Source organism: Molothrus ater, chromosome 15 (assembly GCF_012460135.2).
Source record: "Molothrus ater isolate BHLD 08-10-18 breed brown headed cowbird chromosome 15, BPBGC_Mater_1.1, whole genome shotgun sequence".
NCBI lineage: Eukaryota > Metazoa > Chordata > Aves > Passeriformes > Icteridae > Molothrus > Molothrus ater.
In genome coordinates this window covers 1853302-1875064 of record NC_050492.2, presented here as the reverse complement: position 1 = coordinate 1875064, position 21763 = coordinate 1853302, and the positions used below count along the sequence as shown (strand labels likewise).

The 21763-nt window shown below is 61.8% G+C and overlaps 1 protein-coding gene across 3 annotated transcripts in view; it reads left to right on the top strand.

The window, feature by feature from the left end:
• The first annotated feature begins 273 nt into the window (after positions 1-273).
• PCDH1 (protocadherin 1) overlaps positions 274-21763 on the top strand; it is a 56857-nt gene continuing 35367 nt past the window's right edge. For 2 of the 3 annotated variants that reach the window (XM_054516397.1, XM_036391446.2), the window contains exons 1-3: positions 1270-1607; positions 7680-8494; positions 10029-12221. In XM_054516397.1, the coding sequence (XP_054372372.1) occupies positions 1544-1607; positions 7680-8494; positions 10029-12221 (3072 nt within the window). In that variant the 5' untranslated portion in view covers positions 1270-1543. Of the gene's footprint in view, positions 349-1269; positions 1608-7679; positions 8495-10028; positions 12222-21763 lie in introns of those variants that run through there. The other variant, XM_036391445.2, reaches the window with a different exon arrangement.

The window sequence follows — 21763 nt, the reverse complement described above, 5'->3', positions numbered from 1 at the left end:
TCGCCAGCCCCCTTTTCCTGCCCAGCGGGACGCAGCCCTGCCACGGCCTGAACCCGCTTGTTGCCGGGGAAAAGCGGGGAAGATTTGGGAGAAAAGCACGGCAATTTTGGGGGGAAAACGAGGCGATTTAGGGGGTGAGAGAGAGCCGGGCTGCTCCGAGCAGGCAGGCGCAGCCTCTAGATGGTGCAGTCATGCAGCCGAGCTGAGCATGTGTGCAGCGAAGGGCGCTGCGCAACAGGTTGGCGTAGCTCAGCGGGGAGACGCGCTCCCATCCTCGCTGCGGCGGAGCGGGAAGGACTTTCCAGCATCCTGGCGAGAAATCCGCGCCGCAGCCGGCCCGGAAAGCGGGTGAGGGGCAGCGCCACGGGCTGCGAGACCCTCGGAGGGTGCCGAGGGTTTTGGCAGGGTCGGGCTGCAGCTCCAGCCCCCGGCACGGAGCGCAGCCGCTCCTTGTAGGAGCGCGGAGGCGGCGGCGGCAGCAAGGGAAGGGGCAGCCCTGGATGGAACACGCTGTCCCCAGGCCCTCGGGGACCTGGCTCGGCCAGCCCAGGTGCCGGGGTGAGGAGCCAGCTGAGGGAGAGAGAACAGCTTGTGAAAGCATCGCCAGGGCGCTGGGAGCTCGCGGGTGCTTTGGGAGCCGCAGGTGCTCCGTGCCTGCTGCGCCCCGACAGCCCGCGGTAAATACAGCCGTGATTCACCGAGGTGTGACGGCTCCAGCCCCGGCCCCGCAGCCAGCAGGGCGGCTCTGCAGCCTGCCCGCAGCCCTGCTAGGCTGGGGGGGGCCGGCGAGGGAGGGCACGGCCCCCGCTGAGCGCGGTCGCACGGAGGGACCCTCCCGGCTGCGCTGGCCCGGGTCCCTGGCCCTGTGCACGGGGTTGTGGGGCTGTGAAGCGCCGGCTGGAAGAATAAATGAGCAAATTAATTATTAAGAGCACCGAGAGGGGAGTGAGGAGGGAGACCCGAACCGCACGTGTGCGGGCGCGGAGCGGAGGGGTCCCCGGGGTGAGGGGGCTCCGGGGAGCCGCGGGGACCCCCGTTCTCCACGGGCACGGCGCTGGGCGCGGTGCCGGCAGCCCGGAGCTCTGCCCGGCAGCCGCTGCCCGCTCGTCCCGGCAGCCCGGCGGGGCTCGGGATCTGATAAGGAGCCGGAGCTCCACCTCCCCGTGGTGGCGGCGGCGAGAGGCGGAGGCAGCGGCGGGCGGGGGGGGGGAAGGGGCCGTGCCTGCGCTGCGCTTCCCCTGCACATCCTCACACACACCGAGGGACGGAGGCGGGCACGGACCGAGCTGCCCACCGGGGCTGCCTCCAGCCTGAGCCGCCGCTCCGCCGGAGGAGCCGCAGCCCCGGCCCGGGGAGGGGGGCGGTTCCCACGGGACATTTCTATATTTTTTGCCCCCCCTCCCCATTTTTTTTCTTTTTTCTTTTTTTTTTCTTTTTTTTTTTTTTCCCCAGTATTTTTTTTTCCGTTTGGTTTTCATCCGTGGATAACGCTCGAGAGGAGCCGGGGGGGTGGGGTGAGCGCGGTCCCGGCGGGAAGGAGGCGATGGAGACGCCGCGGGACCAGCGCGCAGGGGCTCGGCACGGAGCGCAGCGCCGGCACCATCCAAGTAAGAGCTGCGGCGGGGCCGGGACCCCCTCCCGCAGCCAGGCAGAGCCGCGGGGGGGGTGCGGGATGCCCCGCGCCGGAGCTCGGCGCTGTGCGGGATCGCGGGGCCGGGCGGCGGCGGGAGCGGCGCTGGCGAGCATCCCGCTCCCGAGCATCCCGCATCCCTCCGCTCCGCTCCGCGCCGGGCTGCGCGGGGCTCCGCGCACGGCGGGGCGGCTCCCGCTTGTCCCCGCTCCCGCCCGGCGCTGCCACTTGTTGTGCGGAGCGGAGCGGAGCGGAGCGCGGCCAGCCCCGCACAGCGCGGGAGCAGCGCAGGGCGGGCGGGGGTTGCGGGAGGGCGGCTGTGGCGGGGGGTGCGCGCCTGTTTCGGGGTGTTTATTTTTCCGCGTGGGGGTGGCCCTGGGTGTGTGTCCCTCGTCCAGCCCTGGGTGTGTGCGCCCGCGGGGTGCGCGGCTGCGTGGGAGCCGCAGAAGTTGCGGGTGAGCCGGGAGCCGGCTGGGAGCGGGGCCGTGCGGGAGCCGGAGCGGCGGGGAGCGAGGGGCTCCGGGGGTGTGGAGAGGTGTCCGCGTGGGGTCCGTGCGACACCGGGGTGCGGGGACGCGAGTGGGGTGCGTGTGTCTATGTGCGGAGCTGTGTGTGTGTAATGGGTGTGCGTGCGGTGAGTGTGTCAGCGAGCTCCGAGTGTGTCAGCGGGCTCTGAGTGTGTCAGCGAGCTCCGAGTGTGTCAGCCAGCTCCGAGTGTGTCAGCGAGCTCCGAGTGTGTCAGCGAGCTCTGAGTGTGTCAGCCAGCTCCGAGTGTGTCAGCGAGCTCCGAGTGTGTCAGCCAGCTCCGAGTGTGTCAGCGAGCTCCGAGTGTGTCAGCCAGCTCTGAGTGTGTGTGTGCTCCGAGTGTGTCAGCGGGCTCCGAGTGTGTCAGCGGGCTGTGTTTGCCCACGCCGCAGATGATCCCTGTTTCCCGGTACGCGAGGCTGAGCGCGAAGCCGGTGCCGGCAGAGCGGCTCCCGTGGTTTGTCACGGGTGTCTGCGCGCGTGTGTCCGTGTGTCCGTGTGTCCGTGTGTGTGTGCGTGTCTCTGTGCGTGTGCTCGGGGCTGGCGGAGCCGCCTGCGGGAGCGGGGGCTCCGCTCCCTCCGTGCCCGCAGCCGGAGCCTCAGCCCGGGCAGCGCCGCGGGGAGCGGGGAGCCTCGGCCGCGGGGCCGGCAGCGGACCCGGCCTCCATCCTCCCTCCCGGCCCCCGCAGCGGCAGCAGCGGCTCCTGCGAGGCCGGGGGGGGGACCCTGTGCCCCATCCCCAAGGTCCCCCGACCCTCCCGGCTGCATCCCCGCAGCAGAGCCGCTCCCGCTGTGCCCGGCTCCCAGCGGCCCTGCCGGGGTGTTCCAGGCCCGCGACATTTTTGTCTTGCCCCAGGGCTCCTCTCCAGCCGGGGTGGAAGGTGGGATGGTGGCGCGGGGGAACGGGAGCCCGGAGTGGCTGTGGGGAACCCACGGCTCGAGGATGAGGGTGCCACTCCAGGGAGGCTCTGACAGGTCTCTGCCTCGCTGGCTGCCAGACTTGCAAGGGATGTGGAGAAGGCAGCAAGAGGAGGGAGGGCCCTGAGCTTTGCCGGCTTTTCACCGCCGCCCAGCTCCTCAGGGATGGTTCTGGGGTGACGCTGCTGCCAGGCCAGTGGGGTTCCTCCTCGCGGGGTGCTCTGGCTCCCGGCGCTCGGGCCCAGCCTGCAGAAACGCCGAGCAGCCGCAGTGGCAGCCGGAGCTGGAGCAAATCCTGGGACGTGCTACGGAATACCCAGGATTCAGCCCATCCGTGCCTTCGGCGCAGGACTGACCATCAGCGGCCGCGTTCTCGGCTCGCACGGTCCCTGAGCTCCGCGTGGAGCTGGGATGAGCTGCTGGCTGCTCGCTGGGATGTCGCTCCAGCTCCGGGTGTCGGAGCAGGGCTGGGGGGAGCGTGGAGGGGGGATTAGCACTTGTGTGCTCAGTGCAGGGTTTGGACAGACTTGTGAGCCGTGGCTCCGAGCCACGCAAACAGCGGCTGGGAGCGAGGAGAGGCTGGACTTTGGTGCCCATTCCCGAAGCGGTGCTGCCTCCCGTGGAACGGGGCCAGCAGGCTGTGGGAATCACAGGGAGCACAGGCTTGTTCAAGCAGTTGCTTAAATTTGCGGCGCTTTATAACCTCTCTCTCATTAAGGCTTGTTTTTTTTTGGTGGGGATGGCTGAATTCTGTCGGATTTTGCATGCCACTGTCCTCCGAGAGCTTCCCAGTCATGCATTAAGCAGCGTGACTAACGCCTCTCTCATGTGGTTCAGTCTCTCTCACACACTCCCCGTAGGGAGAATTGTGTGTGCGGAGGAATAGTTGTTTTGGGAGGGGCTTTTATTTTTAAGTACTCTGTGCTTTGCCAGCAGGTTGGAAAAAGGTGCCTGGCACCAGAGAAGAAAGTGTGGGATGGTCCTTAGATCCCATGGGAAAATAGCCTGGTGCCTTGGACTGGCCCCTGGGAAGCCTGTGTCTCCTGCACAGACGTGCTTGTGGAGGCTTCCTCCTCCTCCTCCTCCTCCTCCTCCTCCTCACGCCCAGCTCTGGGCTCTCACGTCTTCGCCATGTCATTCACACCCCTGGGTGCCTGGGTGCCAAGCAGCATTCCTGACCCTGCTGATTCCTTATCCTGCCCAGCCCAGGGCCCCTCGTGCCTTCCAGCAGTGCCCCTCAGGCTTTCAGGCCCTCTGCTCCTCGCAGCTGCCGGCTCTGCAGGCTGCCTTCCTTCACCTGCAGGAATGGGGCTTGGGCTCAGAGTCCAGCCCTGGTTTTGGAGCAGAAATCCTGGGTGCTGAGCACCTTTGGGGGACACCCTTCCTCCTCCAGGCTGGCACAGGGCTCCTGGCGTTTCCAGCTGCTGGGCCCTCCCTCCCAGCTCCCTGAGCCATGTGAGGCATCAGCACTGCCTTGAGACTTTCCCCTTCCATGGCGATCTTTCACCTCACACCAGGGCTTAGTCAGGATGTGGCTACGTCACCAACAGCCAGGCCCAGCCCAGTGCAAACAACCCAGCAGCGGGCACAGGGCCTCTCCCAGCCCGGGCATCCTCCAGGAGCCCTTTCCCAACAGCTGGAGCCGCCCGTCTTGCCTGTCCTCATCCACAGCCATCCCCAACAGGAGCGCAGGGCTGGCAGACCTCAGGGCAGGCTCACCCCGTGGAGGCAGCTGGGTGAGGGGGTCTGGTGTGAGCACACCCAGGGAGTGGCAGACACGAGCGTGACCCAGGTGGCAGTGCCCCCGCACGGGTGACATCACACACGTGCACAGGGGCGTGCGCACACGCGGGCACACGCGCTGTGTGGGGCGCACACACGTGCAGGAGCGTGAGCTCACACCCTGGGCACGGGCCTGGGGCGGGCAGGGATGTGCTCCTTGCCCCGTGTGACACAGCTGCACACCCTGCCAGGGCACAGGTGGGATTGTGTGCCTTTAGCTAAGGACACAGGGCCGTGCTCCGGGCAGGTGCACACTCTGGAATGCTCACAGAGCACACCCAGCACGGACACACACGCGTGTGTGCGCACACTGCCCGTGCTGATGCAAAAATCTGTTGTGTTTCTGCTTGGCCCCTGATCTCCTCCATCCTCAGCCCGGTCCAGGGATGGAAGTTGTCCTGCTCTCTCTCCTCATCCCTTCCTCCTGGTGTCACACATCCCAGCGCAGGTGGGGGCAGCTCTGCATGGCCTCAGCCAGCTGGGGATGGCTCTGCTCTGCACAAAGGAAGGGGCAGGACAAGGGAGCAGAGGCAAGCTTGGCTCCAGGGCCGCAGTCTCCTCTCCAGGCATGGAGATGTATTTTCTCTGCAGAGGCAGAGCTCATCTCGTCCATGTCCCCATGTCCATGGGGAAGCAGAGGGGTGGAGGGACCAGGAGCTGTTGGCTTGTGGGAAGTACCAAGGAGCACAGTGCAGGATGTTCCACTTGGTGATGATCCATACCATGCCAGGCTAACTAGGAACTGGGCACTTGCAGCGTGGCACCACGGAGGGGGATGGTGATGGAGCACTTGCCTGTGGAGCATTTGCTTGTCCTTGGGTGCAGAGTGTGGAGAGAGGGAGTGATGGGAGCAGCAAGAGCAGGGTGATGCTGTGGGGCCTTGGCAGATGTTTGTGGCTGTTAATTTTAGGGCATCCAATCCCTGGGTTTTTGGGTGCCAGTGAGCTGTGTTGAACCACTTTATGCTCACAGCTCAGCAGAAGCTCCTGGACCCTGGAGGAGGAAAATGTGTTCCCAGAATGGAACAGGAAAGCTGGTGGCCAAGCGCAGCACCAGACAGGGGCTTGGTGGCATATGGCTTGGCACAGGAGGGGACAGCCTGTGGGGCTGGCATGGCCTGGGCAATGTGTGGGCACGGGCAAGAGGTGCCAGTGGTGGGTGCAGCGGTGCAGGGGTGCAGCGGTGCAGGGGTGTCTCTGCAATGCAGGGGGGCAGCGCTCCCGGCACTGTGCTGCAGCAGCGAGGTGGGCACCAGCACGGGTGGGCACCCAGTGCGTGCCATGTCCCAGACTGGAGTGGGAGGGAACGGGAAGGAACAGTGTGTCTGCAGTGAGGAAGGGAACAGGAGCTGCTGGCGCAGGGTGTGGGGTTGCCTAGTGACTGTGCAGCGAGGGGGATGCTGTGCTGCCGTTGCAGTGAGCCGGGGCTGGGCACTGCCGGGGGCTGCCCGGGGGTTCCTGCACTGCAGCGCAGCCTGGGCAGGGACCCCGTGTCCCTCTGACTGCCGGGACACCGGGGGTGGCAGTGCTCCACAGGCAGTGCAGGAGGGATGAGGCTCCTGCATCCCTGCAGTGCCGGGTGGGTGGTGCCTCTGTACCTGGCAGTGCGAGGCTGGCAGTGCCACTGTGCTGGCAGTGCAGCAAGGGCAGTGCTGCTCTGCTCCTGCCACAGCGGTGCCCCGCAGCCCTGTAGTGCTGGAGGGGTGGCAGCCCTGCATCTCCGCAGCGCCCCATGGCCCTGCAGTGCCCTGCAGCCCTGCAGTGCTGGACAGGCAGCATCCCTGGAGCGCCTGGTGTTCCTGCACTGCTGGATGGGCGGCAGTCCTGCATTCCTGCAGTGTCTGGTGTCCCAGAAGTGATGGCTGCTGCTGTTCCTGCACTGCAGGCAGTGATGGATGGCAGGGAGCTGTATGCTGGCAGTGCCCCGTGTCCCTGCAGTGCTGGGTGCATGGCAGCCCTGCATCCCTGCAGTGATCATGGCCCTCCATCCCTGCATGGGTGGCAGCCCTGCATCCCTGCAGTGCCCTGTGTCCCTGGGTGGGTGTCACTCCTGTATCCTTTCAATGTCCCATGGCCCTGCAGTGCCGGATGGGTGTCAGCCCCACATCCCTGCAGTGCTGGATGGGTGTCAGTCCCACATCCCTGAAGGGTTGGATGGGTGTCAGCCCCACATCCCCACAGTGCTGGATGGGTGTCAGCCCCACATCCCTGCAGTGCTGGATGGGTGTCAGCCCCACATCCCTGCAGTGCCGGATGGGTGTCAGCCCCACATCCTTGCAGTGCTGGATGGGTGTCAGCCCCACATCCCCGCAGAGCAGGCAGAACTCCCCGTTTGGTGCTCTGGTTTCTGCAGTGCTGGCAGCTGCGTGCAGTGCCCGTGTGTCCCTGCCGTGCGTGGCAGGCAGTGCCCCTGCACTGGTGGCACACAATGCTCCTGTGTTTGGGTGGTGAGAAGCTGTCTCAGAGTCTGGCCGGCTCCCATCGGGTTGTTGGCAGCAGGCTGCCTGCAGTCCACCCTGTTAGTGTGCCTCGTTGGGTCTAATTACAGTTGGTGTGGTGACGAAGAGGGTGGACAGTGGCAGGAGTGGCTTCCTGCAAGTGGCAGGGCTGAGGTTTCAATGACAGGGTTACTCACTCCAGCAGGGCGTTGCAGGAACTTTGCAAGCTGGGACGGGTCCTTCAGGGCACTGGAGGCTGCCAGGAGCCGGCCCCAGCAGCCCCTTCCCTTGGGGAGCCGTGCCAGGACCATGTGCGGTCCCGCATGGCGCGGGGTAAGCCAGGGAAGGGGGCTGGTCGCTAACCTCCGGTGTCTGTGTCTCCTCCAGCTCCCCTGCAGCGCAGGATGAACCCGCTGGCATCCTGCCTGGGCCTGTGGCTCCTGTGCCAGCTCCCTGCCCTGGCCTCGGGGACACGTGCGGTCTACAAAGTGCAGGAGGAACAGCCCCCCAACACCCTCATAGGGAGCCTGGCCTCTGACTACGGCTTACCGGACATGGGACACCTCTACAAGCTGGAAGTGGGGGCCCCGTACCTCCGTGTGGATGGCAAGACTGGGGACATCTACACCACAGAGACCTCCATCGACCGGGAGAGCCTGCGGGAGTGCCAGCACCTCCTGCCTGGAGATCCCTGCTTCCTGGAGTTCGAGGTGTCCATCACCAACCTGAACGCCAACAGCAGCCCGCGCCTGCTCGAGGGGCAGATCGAGGTGCTCGATATCAATGACAACACCCCCAACTTCGCCTCGCCCGTCCTCACCCTCTCCATCCCTGAGAACACCAACGTCGGGACGCTCTTCCCCATCCCCCTGGCCATGGACCGGGACTCGGGCCCCAACGGTGTTGCCTCCTACGAGCTGATGGCTGGTCCGGAGGCGCAGGAGCTCTTTGGGCTGCAGGTGGCCGAGGACCAGGATGAGAAGCAGCCTCAGCTGATCGTCATGGGGAACCTGGACCGGGAGCAGTGGGACTCCTACGACCTGACCATCAAGGTGCAGGATGGGGGGAACCCCCCTCGGGCGAGCAGTGCCCTGCTCCGCATCACCATCCTGGACATGAATGACAATGCACCCAAGTTTGAGAAGGCCCTGTATGAGGCAGAGCTCTCCGAAAACAGCCCTGTGGGGCACTCCGTCCTCCAGGTGAGTGCTCAGGACTCTTCTCCTCACTGTTTCCCCTCCTGCCTGGCTGCAAGGGCAACCCAGGAGCATCAACACGGCTGTGGTTCCTGCAGGGAGGAGGGAGGGTTGGATGGAGGAGCTCACAGTGTCACCCAGGGCCAGCGGGCAGGCAGGTCTCTTGGTTATCATATATGCTCAAGTGAGGTTGGAGAGGATGCACAGGAAGGCACAGCTGGAGTGGGGCTGCAGGCCACGGCTGAGGGGCAGCAGCAGAGCTGCAGGGAGCAGGGTTCCGGGTTACTGGGAGGGCTGGGACCTGAGGGCCACCGGGAGCCTGGCTTGGGGCCAGCGCGGTCTCAGTGCTGCCTGCAGACAAGACATAGGGCCTTTCATAAGTTGCATTCCCTTGGCTGCTCCATGGAAACTCAGGAGGTGGGGACAGGGAGCATCCCTGCTGCCCGTGCGCGGGGCTGGCCATGGCTCCGGAGGTGCCCTGCTGTCTGCAGAGAGAGGGGGCTCTGCCTCGTCTGGGCAGCGCTGCAAACTGGCCCAGAGAGCCCAGGGGGCTGGATCTTGGTGGATTTGGCTTGGAGGGGGCATTGAGATGATAGTAGTCGACATCTGTTTATCTGCAGCTGCCATCTTAATAAGCGGAGCGCGGCCAGCTCTCATCTGCCTGCTAATTCTGATGTGAATTTTTTAAGAATTCATTTTTCACTGTTAAGAGAATGAGAGTTGGAAGCAGATAAGGGAGCTGCATGGCCGGGAGGAGAATGGGCTGAGATGCCGCTGCTGCCATTGCTCAGCTTTTATCTTTCAGGGGGAAAATGACTTCCGCCTGTTTTGTGAGTGGAGGTAAAAGGTGGAATTTACATTTAACAACTTTCGTTCTCCATCCAAATCTGCTGAGCAAGATAACGGCGGAGCAGCAAATGGTGCAGAGAAGAGGCTGCTCAGAGAGCCGATTAGGGAGGCAAATGTTAGACAAACCTCATCTTCTTTAGAAAGCAAATAATAGGCGTAGAGGCAGGTTTATGGGGATGCAGGGCTCCTGGCGGGTGGGCAGGGATGGACGGTGCTGTGGGGGCTCAGGCAGCCCCAGCCCCTGCATGGCTGCATCCCCAGATGCCGTGATGGAGCTGCTGCAGCTCCGCACATGGTTGCCTCCCTCCTCGCCCTCACCTGAGCCAGGCAGCTGCTCCAGCCCCTCCTCGGAGGCACAGCTGGAGCTGTCCCTCCCTGCTGCTGGCTGGGTCTCAGCGGCACGGTTCCATGGTTCCGGAGGATTCCCTGCGTGCCGGAGCCGGCTGGGAGGGGAGCGCATTCAACCGGCCCAGCCGGTTTCTCTGGAAGAGCGAGGCAGAGCCTCCATGCCCGAGGGTGGCTCCCAGCTGCTCTGCCGGTCCCAGGCTCTTTGCCCCACAGTCCTTGGCCCCAGAAGAGGAAATCCTGGTTTTTCCCCCCGGCTGTCCTCAGGGAAGGCTGCGCCGGTTTGCGGAGGGGCTCGCTCTGCCGTGCCCTTGTCCTGCTTACCGCTTGTCCCTCTGTCCCCCAGGTGAAAGCCAACGATTCGGACCAGGGCGCCAATGCCGAGATTGACTACTCCTTCCACCAGGCCTCGGACATGGTGCGGCGGCTGCTGCGCCTGGACCGCGCCACGGGGCTCATCACCGTGCAGGGCCCCATCGACCGCGAGGACATCGGCACCCTCAAGTTCTCCGTCATGGCTAAGGACAAGGGCGCCAACCCCAAGAGCGCCCGCACGCAGGTGGTGGTCACCATCAAGGACATGAACGATAACGCGCCCTCCATAGAGATCCGGGGCATAGGGTTGGTCACCCACCAGGATGGCATGGCCAACATCTCGGAGGACGTGCCAGTAGAGACAGCAGTGGCTCTGGTGCAGGTGTCCGACCGAGATGAGGGTGAAAACGCTGTGGTGACCTGCGTGGTGGCCGGTGATGTCCCATTCCAGCTGCGCCAGGCCAGTGAGACAGGGAGTGACAGCAAGAAGAAATACTTCCTGCAGACCACCACACCGCTGGACTACGAGTCAGTGAAGGAGTACACGATTGAGATTGTGGCCGTGGACTCGGGGAACCCGCCCCTCTCCAGCACCAACTCCTTGAAGGTGCAGGTGATGGACGTCAATGACAACGCCCCTGTCTTCAGCCAGAGCTTCACTGAGGTGGCCTTCCCTGAGAACAACGAGCCCGACGAGCTGGTCATGGAGGTGAGTGCCACTGATGCTGACAGCGGCTCCAACGCCAAGCTGGTTTATTCCCTGGTGACAGACCCCTCCTCCAAGGGCGCCTTCACCATTGACCCTGACTCTGGGGAGATCCGAGTGAAGGCGGTGCTGGACCGAGAGCAGCGGGAACGCTACGAGTTCTTGGTGGTGGCAGAAGATAAGGGCAGCCCCAGCAAGCAGGGCACAGCGTCTGTGGCCATCAATGTCATGGACAGGAATGACAACGACCCCAAGTTCATGCTGAGCGGCTACAACTTCTCAGTGATGGAGAACATGCCGCCCCTCAGCCCTGTGGGCATGGTGACCGTCATCGATGCCGACAAAGGAGAAAATGCCCGGATCCAGCTGTCGGTGGAGCAAGACAACGGGGATTTTGTCATCCAAAATGGCACTGGTACCATCCTCTCCAGCATCTCTTTCGACCGGGAGCAGCAGAGCACCTACACCTTCCGACTCAAGGCAGTGGATGGTGGGGATCCCCCCAGGTCTGCCTATGTGGGGGTAACCATCAATGTCTTGGATGAGAATGACAATGCCCCCTTCATCACTTCCCCCTCCAATGCCACCTACAAGCACATCCTGCCTCACACCAGCCCCGGCCAGCAGGTGAGCAAGGTCAAGGCGGAGGACATCGACTCGGGCATCAACGCTGAGCTGATCTACAGCATCACAGGAGGAAACCCCTTCGAGCTCTTCCAGATCTCCCCGCAGAGCGGTGACATCACTCTGGAGAAGGAGATCCTGCGCAAGCACCACGGCCTGCACCGCCTGGTCGTGCGCGTCAACGACAAGGGCAAGCCCTCGCGGCACGGCACGGCTCTGGTGCACTTCTACGTCAACGAGACACTGGCCAACCGCACGCTGCTGGACACGCTGGTGGGGCACAGCCTGGACACCCCGCTGGACATCGACATCGCCGGCGACCCCGAGTACGAGCGCAGCAAGCAGCGGAGCAACATCCTCTTCGGGGTCATCGCCGGCATCGTGGCTGTCACCCTGGTCATCGTGCTGGTGGTCCTGGTGCGCTACTGCCGGCAGCGCGAGGCCAAGAGCGGCTACCAGGCGGGCAAGAAGGAGACCAAGGACCTGTATGCACCCAAGCAGGCCAGCAAGAGCGGGAAGAGCAAGAACAAGGTGAAGAAGAGCAAGTCTCCCAAGCCACCCAAGCCCACGGAGGATGAGGAGGAGACGGGGCTGCAGAAATCGCTCAAGTTCAACCTCATGAATGACTCTGTCAGTGACAGCCCCCGGATCCACCTGCCCCTGAACTACCCTCCGGGCAGCCCGGACCTGGGCCGCCACTACCGCTCCAACTCGCCGCTGCCCTCCATCCAGCTGCAGCCTCAGTCACCCTCCGCCTCCAAGAAGCACCAAGTGGTGCAGGACCTGCCGGCCACCAACACCTTTGTTGGCACCGGGGACAACAACTCAACGGGCTCCGAGCAGTACTCGGACTACAGCTACCGCACCAACCCCCAGAAATACACCAACAAGCAGGTAGGAGAGCTCATCCTGAGGCCGGCAGCGGCGCCCCCGCTGCACCGGGGAGCCATCTGGACAGAGGTGTGGGAGTGAGCGTGGACTGGCCCCCAGCCCTGCATGTGTGGCCCAGGGGGCTGGCGTTGGACTACCCCGGAGCCGACCCACAGAGCCTGGGCGTGGTGCAGGGAGGGGATGGGGATGGTGTGGGGGAGGCCAAAAACTGTCCGAGCCCTTGTCAGAGCGCCCGGGGCTGGGTCCTGGTGGCGCTGCCTGGGTGACGGTGACGCGAAGGGCGCTGCATGTGTGTGGCTCTGCATGTGGGGCTCTGGGCAGGGAATGCCACCTGCCTGCGTCCCCTTTGGGGACCACTCTAAGAGCACCAAGGAGGGCGATGCCCACCCTCCCATCCCTCCCTCCGCTTGGGCTGGCTCATGGGGAGGAGGGACTGGTCCTGCTCCTGCCACAGCTGGGTTCCAGCCCTGCCCTGCTCCAGGGAGCAGTTGGGAAGGCTCTGGCCTCACTGCCTGGCTGAACCTGCCACCATCCCTGCACCAGGGCGCCTCAGAGGGAGCTCTGCGCCCGCTGTGGCTGCCCGGGCAGGTGGGGCTGGGCGGAGAAGCAAAGCTCTGCCTTTTTCCCAGGCTCAGGCTCCGGCTTCCCCCAGGCTCGGGGGGATCCTGCAGATCCTGGTGGCACAGGAATGACCCATCCGTGTGGCAGGGCTGGGGCTGTGCTGGGGCCGGGGGACAGGGGCACTGAGGTCTCTGCTGCGGTCAGGTCACTGCTCTTGGTGTTGCCGGGGGGGTCTCTGCGTGCGGGGCAGGGCGGAGGCAGGTCTTGGCTGCTCGCTGGTGTGCACTGGAGCTTGGAGCTGAGCCACGAGGTCGTGGGCTGAGTGTGGAGCTTGCAGGACCCTCTTTCTCAGGCTGTCTGGCCACTTAGGAGCTTGCACCACATTTCTGCTTTGGCACTTCTGTCCTTAACCAGCCAGGGAGGGAGAGGGGGAGCGAGTGCCTGTGGCTTTGTCTTCTTCCTGGGGCCCCATGGGTGAGGACCACCCACTCTCCCCCGTGCTGTACCCCCTGTGCTCCATGAGACCCCTGCCCCTTTCTTTGTACCCCAGTGAGCGGCAGGCTGGGCTCCTGCCGTGGGGCTGAGCTCAGCTGCCCTGTTGGATTTGACTTCAATAAAGTTTTCTATTTTTGACCAGTTGTGCCTTATTTTCCCTGCTGCCCCTGAGAAGGCTCTCCCAGCAATTTCCCAGGCATATTTTCCATGTCCTTGGCCACTGGAGCACCGGCCCTGTGGAGGCCAGGAGTGATGCTCATGTGAGCTGGCCATGTCCACAAACCCTCCACCACACCCCAGCATGGTCAGTCCAGAGGCCTCACGGTGCTGACCCTTCATCCCCAGGTTGACATGTCCCATGTCTAGTCACTACCTGGCCCTCTGCAGATGTCCCTCCAGGACAGGGTTCCCAACACCTGCACACACACACACACACCTGTGTGGATGTGGACGCAGTCCGAGCCATGGCCCAACCCGCCCAGCTTTCATTTAATTCACACCAACATCCTCCCTCAAAGCTTCTCCTGGCTGATCCCCACATCCTCTTGAGCCACACCCACGTCCCACAGCCAGAGCGTGGTGGAGCAGATCCCTGTGCCTGGCTAGCCTGACCCAAATCCCTCTGGCGCGGGCTGGCAGCCGCCGCTCCCGCGCGCCGCAGTGCTGCAATGAGGGCGCACGCGGTTGCAGATGGAGCCTTGGCGTGTCAGCAGCGCCCAGATCCCAGTGCTCCCCCACCCTGGGAGGTGATGGGAAGGAGAGATCCTCTCAGGAAGGCTTGCTGGAGCCAGGTGGTCCTGCTCCCCACGCAGATGGCTCTGCCCTGGATGGGATCTCCTGGCGGGATGGATGGGGGTCATGCCAATGCCATGGGGCTCGCTCGAGGTCTTGTCTCCAGCTGTTTGGAGAAAAGATGGACCCTGGTAGGCAGGAACAGTCCAACACCACCCCTCTCCCACCATCCCACTATCCCATCTCAGGGCCCCCCTCCCTGGCCACCTGTTCTTGTTTCTCCTGGTTTTTCTTCCAAACTGGGGCACCTGTCCCTGCTCCTGTCACACCAGTTCACCTCTTCCCCAGGGCCTCCAGTGGCCTCACCAGGCTGCTGGGGCTGAGGAGCTCTGGCGCTGGGAGAGATTAGATCAGCCGGGGAAACCAGTGGTTCTGGCTTCGGTGGTTTGAGCCCTGTGCCAGCCTTGGCTCTCACAGCCTCCTCGTTTGTTTTGCTAACAGCATAAGGTTTTATCTTGAACCATCCAGGAAGTGTCTGGGCCTCCTGGGCAGGCAGGGCTGGGACCCGCAGGGAGATGCGATGGCTGCAGAGGAGGAAAGGAGACACCAGCAACCACCTCAATAACTGCTCCCCGCAGGGCTGGGCCGGGCAGTCTGGGGGCTTGGCTCAGCCCTGCTATCTGCTTCCCTTTGGGAACTTTCTGAGAGAAGTTTCCCTCCCTTCCTCGTCCTCGGCAGCTCTTTGATGAACCTGGGGTGAGAACTCAGGCGCTGGCGTGGGGAGCGGCTCTTTCTTCTGCCTGGCTCCCAGGCTCCGTCCCTTTTTCACCGGGAGGGGATATTCTCCATCCTTTCCCAAGAGCTGCCCCGGGTGCTCGCAGCCCCCCAGCACCCGGGAAGGCAGCTGGAGCGGTGTGAACTGAGCGAGCTCAGCAGAGGTTCCTGCACACCTGCCCGCGGGCTCGGAGCGGTGCAGCATTAATTACTCTCTGCGGGAGGGGAGGAGAGGAATATTGTGGCTGTAATGGACAGAAATGAAATCGTCTTGTTTGAGAATTTAGCTCAGAGTCTCCATAAATTGCAGGTTTAGGTGCTGGCAGATGTCTGGGAAAGTCTCCCACTGTCCTGGGTCAGTGGGTTTTCTCAAGGTCGTTCACGTGGAATGAGCTGATAAATGGATCCAGCAAGGAGCTGCAGATGGAGCTGAGGGTTCATGGGGGACCTGCCCTGCTTTCCCCCAGTTCCAGAGAGAAGCTGTGCTGGGAGCAGTTCCTCCACACTGTGAATCAGCTCCTGCTGCTGGGATCGACGGGGCTCGGGTCAGATTTGGCTCTGCCGGGCTGAGATGGAATGACGGAAGTGTCCAGGGGCTGCAGGTCCCTGGATCTGCTGGGAAGAGTGGCTGTGTCAAAGCACAGCAGCTTGTGAGCATCACTGGGGCGCCTGGGGGGGCTGGGGGAGCACAGGACAGGGTGGGGAGTGGGCAGTGCAGCGTGCTGGAGCATTGCTGAGGGTGCTGAGGGCACCAGGGGCCAGGCAGGAAGGTGTGGTGGCTCCTGGTGCATCTGTGCTGGGGACTTGGGTTGATGAGTGAGAGCACCATGGGGCATTTGGGACTTCAAAATGAGGAGCTTCAGCCACGGGAGAAGAGCAGCCCCTGGTACAGGCTGGATGTGCAGCCAGAGCCAGCGCGGGTGTGTGCAGGCTGTGCTGCAGGGGGAGGTGACAGCGGAGTGTACCCAGCCCGTGCCCCCACACGGGGCAGGTGACAGGGGGATGCTCACTGCCAGCACCCTGGGCAGGTGGCACAGAGGGCAGCGTGGTGACACAGGCACAGGCTGTGTGTCAGGGACAGGGGATGCAGCTGGAGCCTCCCATGGGGGAAGGTGGCACGGGGCAGGGTGCAAGCCCTGTCCCCAAGGAGGTGGCAGTGGAGACTGTGCAGCCTGGGCTGGCACAGGGGGTGCACGGCCCCAGGGAGAGGGCACAGGGCTGTGCACAGGCTGTGCTGTGTGGAGGGTGGCAGTGGGGTGGACACAGTGGCAGCAGGTGACAGCAGGGTGGGCAGCCCAGGCCAGGTGACAGCTCTGTAGGCAGTGTCTGCAAGGACACAGAGGCACTGACTGTCCCCAGCACATCAGGGAGGTCATCGGGTCTCTCCTGCCTGGCAGTCTCTGGCCCCACCAGCACTGGGGACCTCGTCCTTTGTCCCCTGAAGGCTCCCCCATCCTGTGCTCCTTGCCTGGGGCTCCCCACGTGGGGCTGGGTGACAGCACTGCCCAGTTCCCCTCCTGCCATTCCTCCCTGCCCTCCTCTTCCTCTCCCTCCTCGCAGCCTCAGCCTCTCCCCTGCCTGATACCCTTGGAGCCAGCATTGGCCTTTCCTAGCTTGGATCAGGGGAACTCCTCCTTTTCCCCCTCAGATCTTCCTGCTTCTTTCACAACCGTGTCTGCTCCTCTCCACCCTCTCTCCTGATCTCTCCCTTCTCCCTGGCTTTCCCCAGTCTCTCCTGACCGTGCTGGCTGCAGTACAGAGGGCTGCTGAGCCCTCCCAGTGCAGGGCTGAGCCCCTGGCTGCCTCTGCTGTGGATGCTGGGGGATGAAAGCCCTGGCTGTGTGTGCAGCCGCCCGCTCCAGGCCTCCCTGATTGATATTCCCAGCACTGCTCTGCCCGCTCGGCCGGGCTCAGCTGCAGTGCTGCTCCCTGGAGCGGGGCCCAGCCCTGCAGGCTGCAACACCCAGCACCAAAGCCTGGGGCAGAGCCTGCGGCTGGGACAGGCCGTGTCCCCGTGGTCCCTGTGTGTCCCCGTGTGTCCCCATGGCCCCTGTGTGTCCCCATGGTCTCTGTGTGTGTCCCCATGGCCCCTGCGTGTCCCTGTGTGTCCCCATGGTCCCTGTGTGTTCCCATAGTCCCCGTGGTCCCTGAGTGTCCCCCTGTTCTCTGTGTGTCCCCATGGTCTCTGTGTGTCCCCCTGTTCTCTGTGTGTCCCCATGGTCCCTGTGTGTCCCCATGGTCTCTGTGTGTCCCCAGGCACTCGGTGCCCCTCAGCCCACAGAGCACCCAGAGGTGTGGATGGGGTGAACACGGAGGGTGGATGCAGCTGGAGGGGGTGGAGGGTGGGGTGTTCCCAGGTGAGGACAGAGCTGGGATGTTCTGGGATGTTCTGGGATGTTCTGGGATGGGATGGAAGGAGGTTGCAGTAATGAGAGGGTGCAGGATGTAGGACAGGCCAGGGAGGTTGTTGTGGAGGGAACAAGGGCTAAGGAATGCCTGGAGCAAAGGGCACAGAGTGGCCGGGATTGTGTCAGGGCTGGGAAGGGCAGCCCTGGGAGCCCTGGGACAGCAGCAAAGGGGTGGCTGCTGTGCTCTGGGGGCCAGCTGGGACCCCCAGAGTGAATCCCCCCGTGTGGGGCCGTGCCAGGGCAGGTCCCAAAGAGCCCCTTTGTGGTTTGTGGGGTGTTGGGCACGCGGCACCCGTGGTGCCCTGGCAAACCTCCTGCTGGTTGGCACATCCTTTGGAATGCTGAGCTCTGTGCCAGGCCCAGATCACCTTCCTGCCCCTCCACCCTCATCCCCACACACCCCTGTCCTGTGAGAGCACCTGCCAGGAGCCCTGGGCACGGCCCATCCCCAGGGCACGGCTGTGCTGCCATTGCACAACCCAGCTCTGCTCCCGGCAGAAACCAAGATGGGCACTGGAGATTATTCCAAAAGAGGCTCCTCCTCTGGAATGTGCCCAGCACCCCAGAAGGCACAGACAGCTCAGCTGGGGCACAGGAGGGTTAAACAGGGGTGAGGAGGTCACCCCTGGTGTCCTGGTGCCCCTTTTCTGGTCACCTCTGACTGTGGCTGCAGCACCCACAAGTCCAGCCTGGGTGAAGCTCAGCCTTGGCTTCACCTCTGGAGTCAGACCTGCAGCTCAGCCTCACTCAGCTTCCCACCAACAGGTCCTTCACTGACCTTGCCTTTTGTCCTGACCCTTTCTGTACTTCAAGGAGAGCTACAGAAAAGATGGAGAGAGATTTTACACAGACAGAGAGTGACAGGACAAGGGGAACTCTTTGAAACTAAAAGAGGAGAGATTTAGATGGGATATTGGGAAGGAATTGCTCCCTGTGAGGGTGGGCAGGCCCTGGCACAGGTGCCCAGAGCAGCTGGGGCTGCCCCTGGATCCCTGGCAGTGCCCAAGGCCAGGCTGGACACTGGGGCTGGGAGCAGCCTGGGATGGTGGGAGGTGTCCCTGCCATGGCAGGTGTGGAATGAGATGGACTTTAAGGTTCCTTTCCAACTCAAACCATTCCATGATTTTATTCTCTGACTTTCTGAACTTTTCTGGAGGTCTCTCACCCTTGAGTACCTGGTTTCCACATTCTACCTGTAGTAAAGGCTTCTTTTCTGAGTGTGATTCCCAACCCAACCCTCTTGAGAGGAAGAGGAGGTCAGGCAGAGGACCAGAAAGAAAACAACTCCCCCAGATCCCTTTAGAAACATTCCTGGTTGTTTTGCATCAATGCCTTGTGTGGTGGAAGCTGTTTACTGCCTCAGCCCTTGAGCTGCTGGCAGGGAAGCGTGGGTGGGTTTGTGGTGGGAGCGTGGGTTGTGACCTGCCAGGAGAGCAGCAGAAAGCTCCACCACCTCATTATTTCCATCCTTGTGGCACTCACAGCCAGGCCTTGTGGGTCCTGCCCAGAGATCCCTGAAGATGCCCCTTTGCTGGGATGTAAACATCCTGCTGAGCTCCTCCTGCCTTGCAAAACACCCCTCTGATCTGCCTGCACATGGCACAGGGATCCTGGCACGCTCCATCAAAGCTGGGAGCCATCCTTTGGGGAGGGCAGCGATCCCACCTCCCTCCCTGGGAGCTGTCAGAGCAGCCTGCCCTGATTCAGCTCCTCCGAGACATCTTGAAAGGCCCCAGCAACCTGAGAGCCTGCAGCTATTTTGCTCCCTCATGGCCTGGTTTTCTCATCCTCCCAGCTCCCCCGTGCTCAGCAGCAGCTGCTGGGGGGGCACCTCGTGGCTGAGCTCTGCACTGAGATCCTGCTGGAAGTGTCCTGCTGGAGCCATGTGTGATGTTCCCCTCACACTCATCCATTCATCTCCCTGCTTGTTCATCAAAAGCACTTGAGCCCCGTGGAAGGAAAAACTCGTGTTTCAGATGTTTGAAGAGCCCTTGGTTCTCATTCAGGCTGGGCAAGACCTTCTGAGGTGTTGTGATTCCAGGCTCTGCAAGTGCCTGGAGGAGCTTGGGGGGATTTTTTCCCAAGGATTTCAAGTGGATCACAGTTTATTAGGGACTATTGGGGCACCCCTTGCCCATAGAGCTCAGAAACCTTTGCTAATGTGCTGGGAATTTGTTTCGAGCAGGATCTGGTTTGGCCAAGGATGTGATAGCAATCCTGGGATTTGAGGAGCTCACCCATCCCAGGGGTCCTGTGCCAGTGGGAATGGGAGCAGTGCAGGCAAGATAAGTGGCCCTAAGAAGCCTTCCTATGACTTGTCCTACCTGTTTGATGTCTCCAAAGGAAGGTTTGTCTCACCTGGTATCTCCACTCATCAGGAGGTGCAGACCACTAAAGTGAGGGCTCTGCCCATCTCTGCAGTGTGTGGGTGCCCAGACCTCTGGAGCAGGCACAACTCCTTGGGCAGACAGGAAAAGCTGCTGCCCTTTGCCTGTGGAAATAGAACTGGCTGCAAAACAGGTTTGCCCTCAGAGGAAAATTTTCAATTTGAAAGCAAATCAGGAAGAACTGACAGTTTTCCCCCCCATTTCCCAGGTCAATCAGAATATATATTATATATAAATATTTTTTTTTCTAGTAATGTCTAAAGGCATGATTTTGCCTGACCTTTTTGAGTTGAGCTCCATAATTAATACTTGGCTGGAGTCCTGAAGTGAAAGGTACCTTTGCAAGAGCATCATTTTTTCATTTTCACATGTCAGCAAAGATCTCCCCCCACGCCCCAGCCCTGAAACAGGGAGCTCGCTTGAATAATGATCTGATTTCAGCAAATTGACAGGTTTTCTGTGGAAAGGCTTCCATTCCTGGTTATCTCCATTTTTTTTAAATAGAGTCCTGAGTCTACAGCTTCGGACCCCCTGCTCTCCCCAGAGCCTTCAGTGCTCCCTGTCAGCTCCACTGGGTGCAACTGGGAGCCAGATTAGCTCATTATTTTCCCAGCATCATTTTCCCACTCTGCAGCTGTTGGATTCCTCTAGGGTTTTATTCAAGTGTTGCTCCCAGTCCCGGAAAGCTTTTTCTCCCTGGGATCTTAAGATGGTTTTAACGTGATTATGAGGTCTCCTGCTGCGGCCAGGGCAATTTCCACTCCACACCAACCATCTCCAGAATAGCTCCATTATCAGCTGGATGGTGACAGACATTCCAGGGCAGCACGGCCAGACCAATTTAAACATTATTCCATAAAGATTATGATCCCTTTCCATTTTACCGTTCGCCCTTCCCATGATTTATTTCCGTGTTTTCCTTGCCCGTCTTCATTTCACCCAAAGAAAAGCCAAATGGCACCTCCTGGATGGGCTCAGAGCTGGGATAGGCTGAGGGTTAGGCAGGCTCTGTCCCCAGGCTGCCTAAATGGGTCTCTAATTGCGTTAGATCTTGCTCTGAGTTAGATAAATTCGATCTGACCAGGCAGGTTGGCACCGGGCTTTGGCGGCTTCTTTGAGCATCATGCAAATTTCAGGAGGCTTCAGGGCACCTATGTGGAGTCAGCCCGCATTTTCCTGGATTTATTCATTAAATAGTGCCTCGGGAGCTGATGTCCATTTGAGGCTGGCTGCTCTGCTATCATTATTTGGGCAGCACTTGGAGACTGCCTCTGCTGACTGCAAGGTCAGCACTTGCTAATTGTCAGCTGAGCAGCCACTCAGGAGGGGACCAGGTGCTTTTGGGGATAATACCTGGGTTTGGGAGCTGGGATTCCATGGGTCCCTGTGCTTTTTTCCTCTGGTTGTGGATTCCTTCTCTGGTTTGTCAACAGTGGAAGAGCTGAAGGGGTGTTGGGAGCTGGGGATGGACACAGGAATTTGTGGGCAGACACAGCCACCACACGAGACCCCGTGGGCATCACGGAGCAGAGCGGTCACCCCATGGCTGATGTGCCCTGTGGGACCCCAGGGGCTGTGGTGGAGGTGACCCCAGGAAGGCCAGGCTGGCAGATAACAGATTTGGGCCTCTAACTGTGCTCCAGAATTGTCAGGGTTCTTTGGGAGGGACAAAATCTTGGGAGGGCCTGAAGGAGTGTTTTGAAAAAAATAATGGGTCTCACAGGTGTGAGACCACAGATCTTGGCTTAGAGATGGCTCTGTCCATGTCCCTCCCTTGTCCAAAGCAGCCCCTGGGACCTGATCCCAGCCCTTCCCTCAATTCCTTCATGTTGGGCAAACAGGGAGCTGGGAATGCAGCTGGGTCTGCTCAACCAACTGAACCCCTGGAGATGCTGTGGCAGGGCAGGGAGGGGCCCTTGGGGCAAACAGGACCCCCAGGCCACCGAGGGCAGGAGCAGGAGGTGACACCAAGCCAGGGCAGTGTTTGCCTTGTCCCTTGTCCCTGTCCCTGTTCCTCAGGGTGCTGCTGTGCCAGGAAACACCCTGAGCTCTTCCCATCACCTGCAGGGTGAGTGCAGAACAAGCAGGGAGGGCTCTTGGGGGGCTTCTCCTCCAAAAACCAGTGCAGTGGCTGCACAATGTGCTGCTGCAGGGTCATGGAACAGGATGGGAAGAGCTGTCTGAGCTC